Consider the following 20,775-nt stretch of genomic DNA (forward strand, 5'->3'; position numbering starts at 1 on the left):
CTCATTGGCTCAGTCAGTTCACTAAGAATGGCCATAATAGCACATACTTGAGGTGGTGTAAAATTTCATCAAGATAACCTATAAACAGGATTTAACGTAGGGGATTATAAACAGCAAATACTCAAGAAATGTTCATTGGTATTATTTCCCTCTTCTGGGCATTCACACTAATGACCTCTTCTGTGTTTAGAGTCAGAGGTCCGTAAACGGTGCACTGTGCAAAACCTTTTGTCCATGTCTTTGAACCAACATGACTTCAGGGGGTTCGAGATGAAGACACTCTGTGAGGATGCAACTCACTGCAGATCACACAGTAAATGACAGTGGTGGTCAGCCAGGTTCACCCTCCCCATATCACCTACTGCCTTCCAGGCCCTGGGAGCCAATTCCTCACCAAATGCAGGGCCTGCAGGTCACCTGTACCAGGAGCAGACTGTTTGCTGAACTTGTTAACAATAGATTACCTGAGAATTCCCTGGTGGTCCAATGGTTAGGAATCCCTATGTTTTCACTGCTGAGGATGCAGGTTCAACCCCCAGGCAGAGAACTAAGATCCCAGAGCATGGCCAAAAAAAAAAAAAAAGATTCCCCCCACCCCTTTTTCCAGCTTAATGAAGATCTCAGCAACTTCAAGTCTAAATTTCAGGCAGCCCTGGAAATCTGCATGGATCAACAGGCTCCCCAAGTGACTGGGGCCTGTTCAGGCCTGAGGACCACTGTTCCCACCTTAACAGCCCACTGCTGTGTGTTGCCATCTCACTGGAGACTCTCATGGCTCAGGAATTAAGAGGCGCATCCAAGTCTCCAATCTCTTCCTGCTTCCTATGTTCCTCCATCCCCCCATAAAAGCTTCTTCTTCTAGCAAAAGGAAGGAAAGTGAGAACCTTCTAATCAACTCCACAAAGACAGCAACCAAATGATGATGCAAGAAAGTAGCTGTTCAAAAAGACTTTGATTTCATTTTGTGATCTGTGTTAAACTGACTCATTTTCAGTGCAGGTGACCCCTCCTCCCCAGGACACAAGAATGGAAACTGGAGGTCTTTTGTGAAGTCTCAGCCTCCCCCAAGACCCCAGGGAAACGCTACACAGTTCTGAGAGTTGACAGGAATCCTGGCAAAGACTAACGTGGGTGGGAGGCAGTGACAAGTGGGTCGGCAGACACCAGTCAGGAAGCTGGGGGTGGGAGAACCCCGTCCTCGGTCCTGCTCAGCTTCGGGGCTGCCGTGTGCATGATGGTGAAGGGAAGATCCCCCCCGACCTTGAAGCACCCCTTGGCTGGGCATGGCTTTGATTCTGCTCAGGTGAGAGAGGATCAGGAAGCTGTTGTGGACTGGCTGCTTCATAAGGTGCTGCTGCTGGTGCCCCGGAGTCCAACGCCACGGACAAACTGCTCCAGCAGGCCACCAATGGCACCAGAGGGACTGGGGGCTGCTGCGCGAAGCCCCACTGTGCTGCTATATGCAGCCAAGAAGGCTGAGCGCACCTCCTGTAGCCGGGTCTCTCGTTCACTCAGGGCTGTAAGTCTGTGGGGAGGGAGGGAGAGAGAGAATTAATGCATTATCCCGGGGCAGGATCCATCATTCTCATCCTTACGCACCACTGGCTGTCCTGCATTCACCAGTACAAGGCCAGCATCTGCCCCTGGCCATGCTGCCCGTGCGGTTCAGGCCCCAAACATTCGGTCCTGTTCCCATCTTAAATTCTCCCTCAGGCTGCTCTTCCTCCCTGGAGAGGCCAGAGCCCTCACCTTTAGTCACTGAAGTCCCCAGGGAAACCTCTAGGAAGGGGCTGGCTTTTCCGGCAGGATTTCCTTTCTGATTCTATCTACTTTTCCTTTCCTGGCCTTTACAGGCACTTATCACAAGTCAAAAAGGGTAACAAAAAGTGTGAATTCCACATGAGACTATCTGGTAACCTGAAGGGTCATTCATAGAAAAGGGCTGAGGTACCAACCACACACAACCTCTGGACTCAAAGTTATGAAGTCTAGGGGCAGGAGGGATGGAGTTAGGGAAAAGGTCACAGACCTACATGAGATGAGCTGTCACGTTCCTATCCACCTAAGCACCAAGACCAGCCCTGAACACCAACTCCCTCCAAAATTTCCCCTAAGAGACCAACGTCTGGGTAATTCTTCCTGTGTATCTGTCAGAAGCAGCAGCGATATCCCCAATTCCCAAGTCCAGATGACTTGTACCTGGGGCCTGGGGAGCACATTGGAGGTATGAGGATAAATGACAGTCCAGGGCTTACGTATGGAGACAACAGACCCCGGAAAAGCAGACTGCTGGGAGCGGGGTGTGTGTATGTGTGCTTGTGTGTGTGTGTGTGAGAGAGAGAAACACCAGCAATAGCAGAAGTAGCAGCAAGTTCTAGGGCAAAGAAAAGTCAAATAACTGTAGCAGGAGCACAAAGAAGTGAGGCTGATCCTGGACTCCTGCAATACCATGAACAACTCCCAAGTCTCTCTTGGCATGTGGGGGAGATTCGAGGCCCTAGATCTTCTCTACTTCCTAATTAGTTTTCACATAGGCTGGAGACCATGTGTGCCTCTTTAGCTTTCCCTCAGAGCATATAACCAGGAGAAATTCAGATTAGTAGTTCATATTCACAGGACTACCTGAAGGTCCATATGTGCACATTTTCACTGTCCCCTATTTTGGGAGGCAGAAAGGGAAAAGATCACAACCTCTTTTAGAAACAAGATATCTGGAGCCCAGAGAGGATGTGATCCGCTTGAGGACACAAAGTGGGCAGAGCTCCTATAGTGTCATTCACTCTCAAATATGAGCTAGCAGGCTCACAGCAGTCAAGGGTTCAACCCCAAGACAGAACTTGTAAGCCTAACAGCTGGAATTTGGATTTAATTTCTCTCTGACACCAAAGCCAAAGCACCGAACCCACATACTATGTGATCTCACCAGTTATCAACCCTGAGCCCATGCCCACCCTGCAATCTCAGAGGCCATGGGATCATGGAGAATCTAGCCCTCCTCTGGGAACCACCCAGAACCCGAGGAATGGCTGGGAGCACAGAGAACTACCTAAGGCATTAATTACAGGATCCAGGGCTGAAGCTGCCCATTTCAGTGGCTAATGCCAGGTAAGTGAGGGCGCTATTATGCAGGGGCAGAGATGTCAGCTTCCTGCAGCTCCTAGGGTGTTCGCCTTCAATAGCAAGAGCCTACGGAAACACGAAGAGAACCATGTCTTTAATTTTTCTGAGATCTTATTTCTGGCTTAAGGGGGTGGCTATAGAGAAGGCTGGAGGCCTTTGAAGTCCTTGGGCTACTCCTGAGCTGCAGGGCCAGGGCTTGCAAGGATCATCTGGGAATCCCAAGGTCTGGCCCCTGCCTGCCCTAGGCAGAATCCGTCTCAGCTTCCAAGGGCAACCTGCCTCCAACCTGTCAGTACTGGAGAGTATGAGCTGATCCTGAAGGTGGTGACGACCACCCAGCACCTGAAGCTCATTCAGCCCATGGCGGGGGCAGTGGTGGGTGGGGAGTTGAAGGCCCTCAGGCAGCCACAGCTGAGAAGCAGATCCTGCTCCCCAGGCCACCGGAGGCTCCCTGCCATCTGACACCGGTGAAACAGCAGAGCAGGCAGGGGGCAGGGCGGCCTGAGAGGCAGCTGCTCAAGTAGATGCGCTGCTTGAGCTGGAGGCCCAGTACTGGAGCCTCGGAGGGAGAGGAGTTTATAGGCGTGGGCTTTAGTATGCCTGTCCAATTTTCTTTCCTGACCAGAGGCAAAAGCAGATGACAAAAGGGGCCAGGGAACAGCAAGGAACCCTCGGTTCTGCTTGGGAGCACAGCCCTTGGGCTAACCCAGCTCCATTCTGGCTCTGTCTCCACCATACACCCACCTTCACTACCCCACTGTTCTGCTTTCAAAGGATTCTCATGTCAGGCAAAGACTTGGACCGAAATAGCATCCTCTATAGTTAGAGTCCAGCCAGCTTTCCCTAGGGGTGTGCCCCAAGACACCCATGGATGGGTGTCAGAGGCCGGGGAGAGTGAACACACTCCAGCACCCTTCCTGAGCAGCCCATCAGCCCCCTTCACACCTCAGGGGGCAAGACCAGTGAGGTATACATAGTGGAGACATTCAGGAGGGGCAGGGAGCCCAGGCCAGCTCCCTGGGGCCAGCTGCCACCTCATTCCTGGCCAGCACTTGACTGCTTGCCGGCTTCTGACACAGGCAGGGGAAGGGGCATCCTGTCTTCTTAAGCAAGACACTTACAGACAATTGTTAGGGAGCTCATCCGGGAAGCTGAAAGGGAGAGAGGAGTCTGTGTGCAGGACAGCCCGTTCCTGAATACTGCCACAGCCTGTTACCATCTGCCAGCTGCCAAAGTCTGTGGAGAGAGGGGATCCGGGCAGGGGATGGTCCACTGATCTGGGGCAAAGAGGAGAGAGAGGGGAGATGATGTAGTCAGTCATGTGCCTGACAGGGGAGGCCCTGGAACAGTTGGGGTGGGGGTGGGGCTGTGGTAGCCCTGAGACCTGGCCACAGGGGCCTATTGGAAGAGCATCTGTAGAGTCAACTGCTTTCTCCCAAAGTGCAGAAACTGCTGCATAGCTTATGACCAAGAGAGAAGAGTCAAGACCATAAGGCAGGCTTAGCTGTGAGGACAATACTTCATGCAAAGATTTACAGGAGCAAAAGAACAAGAGCAAAGCATGGTGACAAAGGTGAGCCAGCAACCAAAGCCAGGCATCAGGGCGTGCCTGCTCTGCCTGACCGAACAAGTAAAATCTCAACAGCACCACAAGGAGGGGAGCAAGACTGCTCCAGGAGCCAGCGAGGCAGGATCACCTCACATTCCTGGCATGGAGACGGGCAGGGTGGGCAATGCAGAGCCCAGGATCACTGAGGTCCTATCGGAGAGATGAGAGAATGAGTCTCCTGGGGATGGTGGACGTGGTGACCTAGATTGAAAAGGAGGGTAACGGGTGCCCTGAGCCCCACCCTCTTCCTCTGCAGTGCCTTTCAGGAGCCAAAGTTTGTATTCACAAGCATCAACCCAGCAAACTCACTGGCTATGCCCAGAGGGGAGGGATGAATCAGGCAGCCAACTTGACAGCTTCATCAGACCTTTTTCAAATAGAGGTTTGTGGGATGTGGGGAAAGGAAAGCTGCACTGGGAATATACCACTGCCACCAGCTCCCCACTCACAGCCAAGCCTTCTCTGCTGTCTCTGGACAGTGGCCCAGCCGGTGGGGGTGGGGGAGGAGATAGGGAAACATCAAACAAGGCCCTTCCATCAGCTACACCAGGTCCCTGTCCCCAGAGGTGCATCATCTTTGATGCTTGACCCTTTATCCTTTAATTCAAGAATAGCAGAAGGTTTTCCTGTAGGGACCCAGAAACAGAGCAGAAGCATGAATCGTGGTATAGGGGGTGGGGAACTGAAAAATGAATTGACCTTGGCCCACCCAGCTGGCTGGTGTCAAGGACTCCTAGACTGAGGTGATAGTCCCCTGGGTCCCCAGGCCAGCTTTATCTGCAAGCAGTGGCCAAACTGAGTGCAGCTCTGGCCAGCATTACATCTCTGCTAATCCTAAACCATCTCCATCTTAGAGGCAGAGAAATGGCAGACCAGACAGGGGAAGACACTTGCCCAAGGTTCCACCATAGTTAGTGAGTACAAGAAGAGATTTTTATTTTTTAGAGCCAAGTTTGATTACGGTTTTGTCATACAACAGAATCACCTTGAGACCAGGGAAAACAGATGGCTGTCCGTATTAAAGCTGCCATGAATTGGAATCTCCTGAAACATAGGGACTTGCCATATTCCTTGCTCCTAGTCTACCCTGGAAGGTGTGTGATGACAGGGTGTGGATGAGGACAGGATGTGGGCTGCTACCTGGTGGAAGCCCTGGTGATGACAGAGCAGGGCTTCCTTCTTCCCAGGTGGAGAAGCTTGGTAGCCAGATGCTGTATCTTTGGTGATCCTTAACTGTTTATAAATCAAACAGCTGACTAACACTTAAGAGCAAGCTGCAGGCCACAGTCTGGGGCCGGTCCTGTGCTTTCTCTGGGTCATGCTGGGGTCTCATGTCGGTGCAACCCCTCTTGAGGTCAGCCTGGCTCCACAAACCTCATCTATTGCTCCAAGTTTAAGATAAACATTCTTTTCCAGTTTTGGGCAAAACAATTGCAAAGTGTTGAGGGAACGAAAGTAACATGAAATAGAGGAAGCTGCGCAGGATGAGGGACGTTTAGCACAAGGAACACGGGGGTTCCATGCTCCTAACCCCACTCCCCAGGGCTATCGAGACTCACACTTCCAATGGGAAAAAGACAGCCAGGTAGAATGTGGTTACAGACAGGTTCCCAGCAAGGGCTCCTGGTCTTCTAGGCTACCTTCCCTGTACTTCCCCTGTCAGGCAGGCAGCACCACCAGGCAAGAGCCATGCTTGAAGCAGCCAGGGGACAGCTGTGGCATGGAGTAGGCCACATAAATAGCAACAGGACGAATGATCCCAGGGGTCACAGAGTAATCTCAGCAAGCAGCCAACCATCTTCTGCATCTTTTTCAAGAGTTGAGTACACAGGCTCCAAATGAACCTTTCTATTTGAGGCTTTTGTCAAAGAAAGGGTTGCATAGTAACATAACCACTGAGTTCTTGGGTTTGAGAGCAAGGAGCTATATGAAGCACAGAGGTACTCGTAAGTGCCAATTTAAATTAGCTGGTGAAAAAATAAATATATAAATTAGCTGGTGAGAGGGGATGCCCTAAAGATGACAGGAAACAGTCACCAGAAGGAAGCAACTGCACCTGCCAAGTGAAAGAAGGAGGGAAAACCTTCAAGTTAGCCCCAGTGCACATGTAACGCAAGCAGCTTTAATAAGCCCCATGCCCTTCTGCCCTACACCTTAACTCAAGTACACACAGCATCTACCTCCACCCATCTACCTACAGGACTGGAGTGGACATGGGGCCAAGCCATCCTCAAACTGGAAACTGGTAGAGCTGACAGTGCTTCCAAAGTCACCTCACTTAAACCCAAACTTCTGAAGACAAAGATCACTATTCCTACTTTAATGACGGGATGAAAAAAATGAGCTCAGAAGGGAAGTGTTCGAACTCAGCAACAGCTAGGACAAGATTTATCAGATCTGAAAGATCATCAAGTTTCCCCCAGCCTGGACTTCAAGCATTGCTCTGTGTGTGTGTGTGTGTGTGTGTGTGTGTGTGTGTGTACCAGGGACCTCTACATTCCTGCAGCAGCCCAAGTGTGTGTGTGTGTGTGTGTGTGTCTGTGTCTGTGTCTGTGTGTGTACCAGGGACCTCTACATTCCTGCAGCAGCCCAAGTGTGTCTGTGTGTGTGTGTGTGTGAACCAGGGACCTCTGCATTCCTGCAGCAGCCCAAGTGTGTGTGTGTAGCACACACACACACACACACAGCAGCCCAGGTGTGTGTGTGTGTGTGTGTGTGTGTACCAGGGACCTCTACATTCCTGCAGCAGCCCAAGTGTGTGTGTGTGTGTGTGTGTGTGTGTGTGTACCAGGGACCTCTACATTCCTGTAGCAGCCCAAGTGTGTGTGTGTGTACCAGGGACCTCTACATTCCTGCAGCAGCCCAAGTGTGTGTGTGTGTGTGTACCAGGGACCTCTACATTCCTGCAGCAGCCCAAGTGTGTGTGTGTGTGTGTGTGTATGTGTGTGTAAACCAGGGACCTCTGCATTCCTGCAGCAGCCCAAGTGTGTGTGTGTGTGTGTGTGTGTGTGTGTGTGTGTGTGAACCAGGGACCTCTGCATTCCTGCAGCAGCCCAAGGAGAAGTCTTTTGAGGCTCCAAGTTTTCTCTTACCCATCTCAGTCTCAAGCTGGCCATGCCTTAACGCTCCTCACCACTCATCCCTGGTCTGGACCTGTAGCCCCAAGTGAGAACCCATCAAACATGGGACAGGAACCCTATGTGTCACATAAAGCAACCTGGCTTTCCCGCCTCATTAAACACAGCCTGGGACATAGCCCATTGCTTGCAACAAGCAGCTAGTAGGTGGGGAAGGATGGGGGAGGAGTGCCTGTCTGGGCAGCAGAGCTGGTGCCTATGTTGTCACTCAGCTATTCAACCAGGCTGCCGGATGCCCCTCAGGCAAGTTCATCTGCTCTTCAGGCAGCTTGGCCTCCAGCTGGGCCCAGCGATAGCATCCTCCCACCCCAGGCAAGGACGGTGCAATGCTAGCAATCCCCAGCCTCCGAGATGTCTGGCCCTGGAGCAGAGACCAAGACCGTACGGAGAGGGGCACCTTACTGACCAGGTCTCAGGGAGGCGTCCTGCCTCTTCCCAGCCCAGCCCTGCAGATGATAAAGAGATCTAGCAGTGGTCCAGAAACACAACTCAGAAGCTACTGTAGTGACAACTAAGGATACAAAAAGGGCCACCAGTCTTGCCAGTGAGGGGTATGGGGTTGGGACTGGATCAGAATCAGCACCCCACAGAACCTTCTTCCTAACCCGACACCTATTTCTTAACCCAGGACAAAGCTCCCCCAATTTCTTTCCCAGCAAGCCCTACCTTAAACGAGCTATGCTAATATGGACATGGTGGTGGGGGGGGGGGTGGGGAGGAGAGGGTGGAAGAATTGAGAGAGTAGCACTGAAACATACACACTGCCATGTGTAACACAGGCAGCTCGTGGCAAGCTGCTGTGTAGCGAGCCCAGCCCAGTGCACACTTACGGCCGATTCACACACGGTAGTATGGGAGAAGCCAACACAACACTGTCAAGTAATTATCCTCCAATTAAAAATAAAAAAAATTAATTAGAAAAAAAGAGATACACTGGTAGAATTTAGGACCCCGCAGCATATGAAACCCAGAGAATTCATATTATTAGGGGAATTCTGGCTGTCACACATAGCTTTCCACACAGCTCCTCCTGCTGCATTAAAAAGCTGATTGGTTATTGCTACCGAAGATTAGCAGGAAAGCTAATGACAGGATCCCTCAGGCACTTTAAGATAAGAAAGACTAAATTAATTTTAATGTTAATGGAGATACATAATTATAATTAGAATGCTCCAAATCAGAATCTAGTCTTTCAAAACCCCTGGCAAACAAGCATCCAATCCAGAAGCCTGTCTCCTAGTCCAGCCTGGTTATAAGCAAGCACTGCCAGAACAGCCCAGCAGAGCCGTCAGAACAGCCCACACAGCCATCCACCCCATGCTTTTCCTAGGCCTTGTGCCCCATTCTGGTCCAGTTATTCCAGCCGCCTCCGCCAGGCCACAGCTCACAGGGTCCCAAGTTCAGGAGGACATCCCCAATCCTCCCAATCCTCCTCAGCCTTCTGGACCATCCTGGACCAACCATAAGCATTTGAGCCCAGTGCAGGTGGATAACCAATGGGGAGACAGAGGGGAAATGATCACAAAATTGGAATGAATGTCAGGAAGAAGAAAATGATAAAGAGCTGAGGTGTGTGGTGGGGTACTGCCTCAGTAGGAGAGCCCTAACAATTGGACAATTAAGACCAGGAGGACCCAGGAGTCTAGGGGAATCTTCTGGTTTCCTTCCCAGTTGTCCAGCAATGTTGCACAAGCAGAAAAGGAGGGATGGTGAACAAGAGCTCCAACCCGCAAGAGTGAGGGTCACGCGGTGCCGCAGCAGCCCCCCAGCAGCCCTGAGGAAAGCTGACCCAGGGACGCGGGGTGGCACCAAGGATGTGAGCAAGCACAGCTGGGGGGCTTATCTGCCGGGTGCCACCTCTGCTCAGCTGCCTCCACCAACCCGTGGGGACAGAGGGGCTGCGGCCTTTGCCTACCAGACTCAGCTACAGCCCTGGCAGACATGGAGGTGCTCGAAGTTGAAGGGCTCACCTTCAGAGGTGACCCCTCTGGACAGTGCAGCTCCTACTCGCCTAGAGCTGACCCGCTCAGCCTGCGAGGGGAGGGTGCTCTTCCCCACCTTCCTCCAGTGCCTGTCTTTGCCCAGAAAGGAAAACCAGAAGATGGCGAAGGAAGGAGATTTTCCAAAGTTTCAGGTCTTTTCTTATATAGTAAGTTTGCCACCTTTGGGCTCAGTTTCCTCTTTGGTAACATGTCTGCTACAAGGAAAGACCTGAAATTCTGGAAAATCTGACAGAGCCAGGCTTGAATCTGGAGTGGACTTTAACACTTATGATTTTTCTGCTGAAGGTCTTTTCTCCGTGGCATTTGTTAAGGACCTCTCAAGTCACACACTGCTCTGTTCTTTCCAGAAGGACCAGACATTCTCAAGGCTTTAGAAAACAAAATAAATCACAGGATTTCTTCCTTGGCTGTATGACATGGAAGGTATGAGGTCAGTGAGGAAATCCTTTCCCCAAATCCCAGGCCATACCTCAATCCTAAGCCTGCCCAGCGCTCAGCTTTAATCTCACCAGAGAAACATCATTTCGGCAGCACATTCCAGGCCCACCTGTCCGTCCTGGCTGAGTTGCTCTCTTGCTGGGTGAACATCTTGTGAGCTTTGCCCCAGCCACACACATCTAGCCTAATTCCCTACTGTCCATTCTCTTCCGTGCCCTGCCAATTCAGACAAGGAATGGGAGAGCCAGAAGCAACTCAAGAGGACCCAGCTCCGTCTCTTTAATTGGAATGTGGCATTCACAGGGGCTGAGACCTGGCAAAGGCAGCAGGTGGTGGCAGCCCGACTCCCTGTCCATTACATCACAACTGCTCCACCTTTCTGACTTCCCATCGGCCGGGGCTCCAGGAAGGAGGGGTTTCAGACTGCTCTGTGAACCTGCTTTCACTCTGTACCCAAACATGAACCCATCCTCCAAACAGTGGGGGAGCCTGCAAGTCTGTCGATCCCCTCTGGTCTCATGGATATACCACCTACCAGGCCGCGTGCCCTGGAATCCCATGCTCCAGCCTTATCAAGAGGGAAGGACTTTGGAGCTCCTCACCTGGGCTTGGGGACCTCCAGGGGACTGCTACCCATCCTGAAAAAGTTGTCAGAATGGTTCGAGGATGAGGAGCTGGAGGACTTGGCTTCCACCAGACCCTGGTGGGGAGGCAGGCGGTCCTCGGAGGGCTGTGGCCGGTTCCAGAGCATGCTCTGTGGAGAGGAGGAGTGGCTCTTCCTCCTGTGGTGGGAAGACAGGGCTGCTGGTGAAGGACCACCTCAGGCCCACCCTCTGCTCACTTGAGCTGAGTCTCCGGGTCCAGTTTTTACTTTCACCAGAAAAATGCCACATGGGAGTGGGCACACTCAGCACTCCTCGGGGCTTGGCCATGGGCAGCGAGAGCTGGGTCTTCACAGAGGGACTGTGGCGTCCAAACACACTGACCTACTGGCCTCAGTGCACATGCTGGGCAACAGATTCTGAACAAGTTTTAAAACTTGTTAAAGTGTTGTACAAAATCTCGAGCCCTTTGTCCAGGGAGAAAAGTCATCTGATTCTCAAAGGAGCTGACCGTCAAACGAGCTCCCGATCCGCAACCATCATTTTGTACTCTGTACTTCTTTCTTTTCCTAAGCTTGGCCCCACCTCCCAGGCAATTGATACAAGGGAGTGCCCCCACAAAGTCCCTTTAACACCCTCCCCTCACCCCACCCCATCTGCCCAGCCCTGCAGCTTCTTTGTCCCACAGGGAACACTGGCCCTTGATGCTCTTGGGCCAGCATGGTAGCATCCCTCCCCAGCCAGATGGCTGGCCTCTGAGGCCCAGCAAAGACAGCAGGGCAGGCAGCTGAGCTCTCAGGCGGACTGCTGGGGCCCCTTTGTTCCTGGGGCTCCCCGGAGCTGGAGCCCTGGCTCCCAGCTGTTAGCAAGCTCAGTTCCAGCCTGGCCCTCACCAAGCTGCCTGAGTCTGTGCTCCTGCGGGGACCAGCTCCACAGTCTCATAGGTGAAGCTCCCGGCGGCTCCTGGGGAGCTCTCCATGACTAGAGAGAAGTCACTGCCAAGGCTGGTGGTGCTGCCACGGTCCTTCCGCCCTGAAAAGAGGCCAGGACCATCAGTCAGCACGTTATCTTCACCTATGAGGGGTCCCCCACCTGTTTTACACCATACGACTGGAAAGAGAAGTTTCTAGAACAGACAATCCCTATGTGGTCTATACTCAGAAAGATGCACACAGAAAGTCTGCCGGGGCCCATAACTCACTCAGCATGCAGATATCTTCCACGGTGAAGCCTGCATCCCGAGCTGGCAAACTCTTCCTCCTATAAACAGAACCCAGAAGAATGAGCTCCAGATTGGATTGGGCGTCTCCTCTGTCTCCCACTATGCTGCCCAACTGGAAAAGAAGCTTGAACTCAGTGGAGACAGGTCCTACCTAGCATGTTGCAAAAGGCCAAGGCTCACTTCCGAGAGGCCAGCAAAGCCTGCTTCTTGTCAGCATGGCCCCTCAGAGGTCAAGTCTGGCCCAACACATTAGGGGGCCTGGACTTGGAAGGTGAGGGAACACGGCACAGACACCAACCCTCACAGGGGTCCTAAAGCAGTCACCAGGCCTAGACCCCTGTGTGTGCCAAAGTGTGAGCACACTACTCCGTGGTGGGGGGCTGCACAGACACACCTCTGCAGCAACTCAGGGAGGAGGACTCTGGCCTTGGATGTGGTGGCATGGGCAGTTTGAGGGTCTCCCCATCCCTTCCCTCCAGCAACGTGCCCTGCACCCCTAGTCACAAGATGAGCCTCTTCACCCTCTGGCCCTCCCCAGTTACCCCTATGTGCCCTCAGAGGGAAGGCAGGGACGGAAGGCCAGCCTGCCCAGCATGTGGGGAAGCAGGGCGGGGAGAAGACGGCAAGCGAGACCACCTGCCCTAGCACAGCCCCTCCCAGTGCACCTGCCTTCCAGCAAGAGCAGGTCTCTCCTTACCTCTGTGTCTTCAGAGCAGAGAACTCTTCAGAGATGATATGCTTCAAAAAATTGAAGCAGAAGAAAAAAATCTAAGAAACAGACCAAAAAGCAGCACACATAAGAAGAAAGTCTTCTCTGGGGAGAAGGATCCAGGTGGCTAGACTCCCAGGAGAGGGCAGCCAGGGACCCTGGTCACCCCTGCCAGACAGCAGCCCTGCTCCGGGGACCGTCAGATATTCTGGTGTGGAAACGGAATGGGTGCTAGAGAGGGCACAGCAGTTCAGGCAGGCGTGCCTGGGCTGGGCAAGGAAGGAAGGGACTATGTTTGCTTCCTGAGGACGCAAGAGGGTAAGCCAGGGATGTTTCAAACCATCTTCAACACATGTGTTCTCAAGCTACTGAAAAGGATGAAGATAATAGCCGCTTCTCCCCCTCAGTCTCTCCTGAGAACACCATGCAGACAGGGTCACAGGGAAGGACAGCTGGGAGAGAGAATCTGGAGGCATGACACAGCAGGAACATCATGGAAGGGTAAGGAATCAGATTTCGTAGGGGAAATACCCAGGAACAGTGTGGTTCAGGCCCACAGACTGCACTGCTCAGAGACCAGGGTCAGGATGAAGGCTGAGGCAGGCCAAGGCAGGCGGAGGCCCTGAATTCTGGTCCCACATCCACATCCCTGTTTCTGTGGGCAAACGCCCTCTTTGCTTCCAGCCAGCACCCACGTCCATTTGGCCTCTGCGAGGTACATACAATGCACTGTCTCTGCAGTGATTCTGAAAGATGTGGCATCAACCCCTCACTTGGGAGAAACACCTAGAGTATCCCAGAGCCCTGTAAGATTCCTCAAAAAGAGGAAGGAGGGCGCCAAGGTCAGTACAATTTGAAAACTTTGTTACATAATATCTTTGGTTTTTTTTGGCTTGTGGGAATTTAGTTCCCTGACCAAGGATTGAACCTGGGTCCTCAGGAATGAAGGCATGGAGTCCTGAGCACAGAGTTCTAACTACTGGACTGCCAGGGAATTCCCTCTTACATAAAATGAAATAGCTGTCTTCATTACAGACTTTTCAGACTTTAATATGCTAATGTGCTCGGAGAATCTCAAAGGCAAAGGAAGGGTACAGAGGGCTGTTTAACAAGTCCCAGCCTTTTGCATGTTTTTAAAGTACTGGTATCTTGTGTGTGTGAAGTGGGAGGGAGAGAAGGGGGGCTAAGAGAAAAGCCCACCTTCTGCCCGCCCTCCTGGCTGAGGAGACCCTCTTGGTTACACTAAGACATGGCCAGGGTTTGAATCCAGAACCCACTGGGCTCAGCCGCACCCCCGCCCAGTCTCCGAGGTGAAACCTGGCCTGCCTCGGCGGGTGGGGCCAGCGTGGCGGTGGGCGGGCGGCAGGCCCTGGGGCATCGGCACCGGCACGGCTCCAAACGGGAGGCTGTAGGGGGCTCAGTGTGCAGCCTTCCGTGCCAAAGTCACCGCCTCCGACAGTTCACGGAGGCCTCTGAGGAACAGGCTTATGAGCTCTGCAGTTCTGGCAGATGCGATAAGTGCTCAGAAGAGATTTGCAAGGGGAGAGGAGCAGCTGAGAGGGAGGAACAAAAGAAGAAGGCACAAGATAAGATCCCAGAAAGAGGCAGCCTCAGGAGGGGAGAAGGATGCTTCAAGAAAATGGGGGGTGGGGGTGTGGAGAAAGAGACAGCACTGCGTGCAACTCCCACGCTGCGCATTTGGACTCGTTCTCCCTGTGAGGCGGCAGGATGGACACCAGGAGACTCAAGGTTAATAACACTTTCCAAGGTCACCCAGGTAATAAGTGGCACAACTAGGGTTCACACTCAAGTCTGACTCTAGGTCTGCGTATAGGGAAAATAGGCTGAAAAAAGAGTAACAAGGCGGAGGTTACAAAAAGGATGCTGTGTGAAAAGGGCAGAGAGGAGGAAGGAGGGACAGTGCCCAGACAGGAAGGGGACCCAGGGCCCCTGGCTGGGCCTGGGCTGGTGGTGAGGAGCAGGCAGGACTCCCTGCACGGACGGCCCTAGGGCTTAAAGGTGCCAAGTGGGTGTGATGAGGACAGAGGCCAGGGAAGAGCTTCTGGGTTCCAGCTATAAAGGTGAGGGGCACAGCAACGACTTGTAAATTGGTTCCAAAGCTGAGTGCAGAAAACAAGGTCGGCCGTAAAAAGGATGGCAGAGAAAGAGGGGACGAGGACTGACATATGAAGGTCACAGGTAAGTGTCCTTCCTGAGAGAGTGGGGGACTGAGGTGCAGCATGGGGGGCTGTGGGGCTGGATTTCTTCCTGCCACGCTGCCTGACCCCAGCACAGACCAGGCAAGGAACTGCTCCCAAAGTGTGGACACCAAACAGACCGCCATCCTGTCCCTCTCTGGAGTACAGGAGCCAGAGCTCGCAGAGCCCTGACACGTGCTCGTGGACTGTGAGCAGTACCCACCTCCTCTCCTTTGCTGAGTCGATCTACCAACATGTGCCTGAAATAAGAAGGCAAGAAAGTCAGAGCCAGGAGCACGCAGGCAGGAGGACGGGGAGAGCCTATGGCTCTGTTCCCACAGCCTCAGGGGGGCCTGACCAGTGCCTCCTGCCTTCCCAAGGGGGTGGGACTGTCTTCACCTTCGACCCTGTCACAGGAGCCCCCGCAACCATGCACACACTTGGTTCCTGAGGCACTGCCCCCACCCCACAACCTGCCGTCCGTTCCCCGAAGGCTCACCCAAAGAGGAACCAGTCGTAGGCCACTGTGAGGTAGAGGATCTCAGCAGGCTTCAGGGACGTGTGGATGAGCCCGTCCTGGAAAAGACGTGTCCAGATCAGAGACAGGCCCCCTCCTGGCCTCAGGGGCTGAACCACACCCACAGCCCCCTGACAACCAGGCTGCCCCACAGCCCAGGAAGAGGGTCAAACTTTACAACTCCCGCTCTGAACACCTGAGGTCCCTCAAGCCAAATCCTCTCTGCTTCTGGAGACAGGCTCAGCGCTCCCCAAGAGTAGACCCTGGAAAGGCCTCTGAAGGCTCCCTGACCCCCAGCCCAGCCCATGTGTACTCACAGCCCACAAGGAAAGGCGCAGGAGAGAGATGAAGAGGGGGGTCCGGTCCCAGCCTGAGATACAGTGCACCAGCAGCCCGCTGTCATCTACGCAGAAACACAGGACAGGTGGCCCGGGAGAAAAGCAAACACAGGCTGATGAGAAGGGGATGTGCCACTGCCCAGGCCTGGGGTGAAATCCAGGATACCCCAGAACCATAGCATAGCTCCAGGGGCAGGCATGGGATGTCCCGCCAACCCCGCCACAGTGAAGGATGGGCACCTGACCCAAACGAAGACAACTGAGTGTGAGCTCTGGGACAGAGACCGTGTCTCTCTTCTGGAGGAGTTAAGACGGCAGGAGACAAGTCTGAAATGACTGCTGGTTTTGAGCTAACTAAACAGTGGATATGAGACAAGGAGAGACTGTTTCTGCTATTTGTCACCTTGCTCTGCTCTTGGGCCTTCTTGGTTATATTGTTCAAGCAAGTGCAACCTCACACAAGTCCTGACTGATAAGGAAAAGTCAGAGTCAGACTGCCCCAAGACACTGAGCATCGTGGGCTCATCCAATCAAAACAGTCAAACTGGCTGGAGCACCATTCGGAGAACAGGCCTGCCATGGGCTTGTGTGTGACCAAGAAGAGGCGAAGACTGACTTTCTCTCAACTTTCTGAACCAGAAGAGGCCACTGCAGCCTCACACAAAAGGCTGAGGTTCAAAGCTCAAAGCCAGCTGAGCCAGTGTAGGAACATCCTGTGTGTGCTTCAGATTTAAGTTCATAATTTTGTTTCCTAGGGTTTTGAGGACATGGAATAAATCGGCCAATGATAAGCGAATCCTCATATCCTTCTCCCATAGAGCAAAAGGCTCCAATAGCCACACACTGGTGCTGTCAAGACCTGGGAACACCCTGAACATCCACTGGCTTGAGGCAGGCTGAAGCGGACTCACCGTCATTGTTAATTATGGAAAGCAGCAGTTTCAGGTAGTTTTGTGTTTGTTGCACCAGGTCCCAACTCTGTTGGAAAAGAAAAAGAAAAGGATTCCAGGAACAGGTATTTAACTCAGAATGGGAATTTATAAAATATTTTAAAAATAAAAGACTAGTAAGAGTTATTTTGGGGCACAGGCCCTGTCCCAGATGCGCTGTGACTTCACTCCCACATGTTCCCGCCCCCTTTCCCACGGGCCCCACCCTTGGGGTGCTCCCTCCCAAAGGGAGAGTGAGGAAGGGGAAGCCATCAGCGCCCAGGCCACCCACACCCCCACGCCCACTAGCAACAGCTGGATATTAACCTCCTCTGTGTCCTGGGCTCCAAGCACAGCTGTCCAGGGAGTTAACAGAAGTCAACAAAGAACCTCGAGCCTGTGGCCATTGTCACCAAACGGCAAGAGCCACTTCATCTGCCATTACATCATAGAAACTAAGGAAAATGTCAGCCTTCTCATCAATCGCTTCTTTACTGCTACTCACTATACTGTCTTTCGATGAATAATAAATGCAGTCTGGCAGACAAAACTTTTAAAACAGGAGGCCCATGTGGTAGGAGATAAAAAAAAATAAGCAAAAGCTTATTAGAGATCTGAACCTCTGTTCTAGCCCAAGCAAAAGGTCTAAACTAGACACTCTGAGAAATAGCCCACTTTGGAGTCCGGAACTCCACGGAGGGGCCTGACCCAGTTCTGTGGCCCTCTCCCCCCCGAGCTGGGGACAGTCTCTCAACACAACTGCTTCTCAGTGTCTGGGCTGTGCAGAGAGGCCGCGGTGAATGCCAGCAAGAGTGCTCCCACGGGGAGGGTGAACACAGCACCTGTAATTGGAATGGTTTTCCCAGGAATTTAAAACAGACTCATTTACCTGACCCTCCCACAGACCCTGGAGAGTCCTGACCCACTTTCAGTGGCTCCAGAGAAAGCTGCTGCAGCGCCACATTAATAAAGTTATTACCCATGGCAGCTTGGGGGTCTCTCTGCTTGTCTGGTTCACGTGTCAGACACACCACTGTCCAGATTTCCTCCTCACTGTGAGTCCCAGGGGAGGAAGAGCAGGAGAGGCAGGAGACTCGCGGCAGCTGCGCAGGGTGGTTGGACAGGTGGGGGGAGGGCTGCGGCAGCCAGGGGATGGCAGGGGGCCACTGAGAACGAGGCTGCAGGGCCCCCTGGCCACAGCAGCTGTTTGAAGGGGACATCAATGACCAGGAAGCACCAGCAGATGCTATTGGCCATGGCGCCGAGGGCGGGGGCAGGAACCACAGACTGGGGAGCACTGGGTTGGCGGAAGCCCAAGATCACACAGCTAAGCTGAGCTGGGGTCTGGACCCAGGCCTGTGGTCAGTCACACGCTACACTGTGATGTCTATTTCCTCAAATACTAGAGTGAAGAAACGAATGTCTAAGGAGAGTATAGAATGTGAAATGTGAAGAGGACCCTGGAAATGCATGAAAATCTACACTCATTTCTGACTCACCCGACGTGTGCCGTGAAAAAGCCTCTGGCTGCAGAGTCGAGTACCACAAATCTGGCTTACATTTGTATGCCTGGTGTACTCTCCCCTGGCTAGTAAACTCCTACTCATCCTTCAAAGGCCTAGCCCCATTATCTACATAGAGAGTCTTCTTCTGTAGCCACAGGCCAATAATCTTTCTACACAGATGACAATTATGCTGTTGTCTCTTCTCCTAGACCAAGTCCAATGAGGGCTCTGCATCTATAAGGCTTAGTGCTTAGGGACTAGGAGGTACCCTTGGAAAGTTCCTTCACTGCCTGTTCATGGTCAGGGGTCTGTGTGAGGAGAAGTAGTGGCTGGAAGGGGTCTTTGGGCACAGAATGAAAAAGCAGAGCTCTAGGGCATTCCATTAGGCTACTCAGAGGGCAGCACTGCTCTTCGTGCGCTGGGAACACTGCTGTGAACACCACAGTGGGCCTGGCCCTGGGACACAGCAGTGAACACAATAATCCCAGCTTTCGCAGATGCAGGGAAGGGAAGGCAAAGTGAACTGCTGCAGGCGTGCTGACTAAAAGAAGCCTTGTAAGATGCTGTGGAACCATGTAATGGGAGGTGAGCCTAGCCCGATCCTCGGGGACCATTAGGTAAGGCTTTTTAGAGATGGTGACAAGCATGTGAGAAAAGGGTTTAAGGAAAGCACCCAGTGTTTCTGGCATAGAGAACAACACGTGCAAAGCTGGAGAGCATCTTTCCTAGGGAAGACGGCCAGGGTGGCTGGAGGAGAGGGAAGGGACAGCCAATGAGTCACCAGAACAAGCTCGGGCCACGTGGAACTGGTGGACCATGTGAGGGTCCTTGGACTTCTGAGGATAACAGGAAAAGTCAGACGGAATTTGGAAGGACGGAGTGACAATGACAATCTTGGCCCGTCACCTAAGTACTGCTCTCTACCAGGCCCTGTTCACATGCTTTACGTTCCTTACTTCCAGTCAGCTGCCCCTCAATGTGGCCCCACTCTCAGCCATTAGATGATGGTAACCTGCATTAGGCCAGTGACATGAGATGGAAGCAGGAAGGACTGGAGAAAATCCCTGGGGCAGAGTTAGAGAACTGATGGGAACTAGCCATCGATGTGAGGGATAAGAACCACCATCCCCAACATTTTTAGTTTGAGCATCTGGGTGAATGGTGGAGGGCCTGGGAGTGCTGTGGGTTTTGACAATTCCATTTTGGGCAGCTTGACTTTCAGGTGTCCACCTGACCGGACACTTGAGAAAGACTGTAGGTGCAGATCGCCAAGTGAGGCCTGGCCCAGAGCCCCGGGCCTGGGTGACCTGGCAGAGGGTGAAGGGAGTGGTGATGGGTGGACCTGGGAGATGAAGAGTCAGCACAGGGGCTGAAAGGACCGAGCTCATACCTGGCTGAGGAAGAGGACTCAAAGCGCAGTGAGGCCAACTGGCTGAGCAACACCAGAGAGCAGGCATGGCTGGGGGAAGCCCTGCCCCCTACCCTCGTGCCTGGGGCTTTATGAGTGCTCACTCCCGAGTCAGCAAGCCAGGAGTTGCCCCCTAATCATCATCACTAAATTGGTCCGGCATTTCCGTTAACAGGACACTTTCATGCAGTGACCATATCTGAACCTCTCCACAACTCTGAAACATTGCTGTCAATTCTGCTTTCAGAGGGAAGTGAGGTCACTGGCTCAAGGTCACACAGCCCCGTAAGAACAGCCAAAGGAGCTCACACCCAGGGCCTCTTTACACTAAACACAAGGGACCCTTCCCAGAGAGACAGACTTCCTTGGCAGCATCAATACTGTGCACACAGTTGACAGCACTGATGTAGTTATAGGGAATTTGGTGAGGAGGTGGTTCTCAGATCTGTATGCACAAGGGCAAAGCGTGGTGCCAGCAGAGAGAGAGGTGGTGGCTTGGTAGGGCCTGCTTGAGGGCTCTGCACACAGCAGATTCAGGAGGAGGCCTGCCACTTTCTCTGGCCATGCCGCCTATCTGGGGACAGACTGGGGCCTGACAGTAGGGAACAAGGTTCCTCAGCCTGTTCCACCTTTCTGGGACACAACAAACAACCTATCGGCTCTCTTTCTGAAGTCCCCTCTCTTGCAAAAACACCTACACAGAGAAGACCCAACACCCCTATAACTGGCTCATGCCAATAGTTATGGGGCATCTGCCTTGTGTCCGGGGGCAGATGTACAAGAAAAAAACAGGGAAAGCATGGCCCCTGCCTTTACAGACCATCTGCTACTAGGATAACAAAGTCCAAGGTGATACTGGAACACATAGCTGTGTAACGGGGTGGGGTGGGCCTGGGCCTCTGGGAGAGGGAGATCTCAAGGTTGAATGGGAACTGTCCAGACCCGGGGGAAGATGAAAAGAGGACGGAAGCAGGATGTTTTCTAGGTATTCAACAGCTCAGCCTTCTGGCTCCAGGCCATTTTCAGTTCTAGGATGCACA

At 52.9% G+C, this 20,775-nt stretch overlaps 1 protein-coding gene across 4 annotated transcripts in view; it reads right to left on the reverse strand.

Annotated features, from left to right (window-relative positions):
• Nucleotides 1-933: 933 nt before the first annotated feature.
• Nucleotides 934-20,775, reverse strand: part of MTMR14 (myotubularin related protein 14) — a 44,132-nt gene continuing 24,290 nt past the window's right edge. For 2 of the 4 annotated variants that reach the window (XM_065933220.1, XM_065933223.1), the window contains 10 exons: nucleotides 16,805-16,871; nucleotides 15,873-15,958; nucleotides 15,538-15,614; nucleotides 15,262-15,298; nucleotides 12,829-12,899; nucleotides 12,111-12,169; nucleotides 11,803-11,941; nucleotides 10,910-11,089; nucleotides 4,242-4,397; nucleotides 934-1,525 (listed from right to left, as the gene is read on the reverse strand). In XM_065933220.1, the coding sequence (XP_065789292.1) occupies nucleotides 1,342-1,525; nucleotides 4,242-4,397; nucleotides 10,910-11,089; nucleotides 11,803-11,941; nucleotides 12,111-12,169; nucleotides 12,829-12,899; nucleotides 15,262-15,298; nucleotides 15,538-15,614; nucleotides 15,873-15,958; nucleotides 16,805-16,871 (1,056 nt within the window). In that variant the 3' untranslated portion in view covers nucleotides 934-1,341. The remainder of the gene's footprint in view (nucleotides 1,526-4,241; nucleotides 4,398-10,909; nucleotides 11,090-11,802; nucleotides 11,942-12,110; nucleotides 12,170-12,828; nucleotides 12,900-15,261; nucleotides 15,299-15,537; nucleotides 15,615-15,872; nucleotides 15,959-16,804; nucleotides 16,872-20,775) is intronic. The other 2 variants (XM_065933222.1, XM_065933221.1) reach the window with 2 other exon arrangements.

The sequence above is a fragment of the Muntiacus reevesi genome, chromosome 4 (assembly GCF_963930625.1).
Source record: "Muntiacus reevesi chromosome 4, mMunRee1.1, whole genome shotgun sequence".
NCBI classification, from domain to species: domain Eukaryota; kingdom Metazoa; phylum Chordata; class Mammalia; order Artiodactyla; family Cervidae; genus Muntiacus; species Muntiacus reevesi.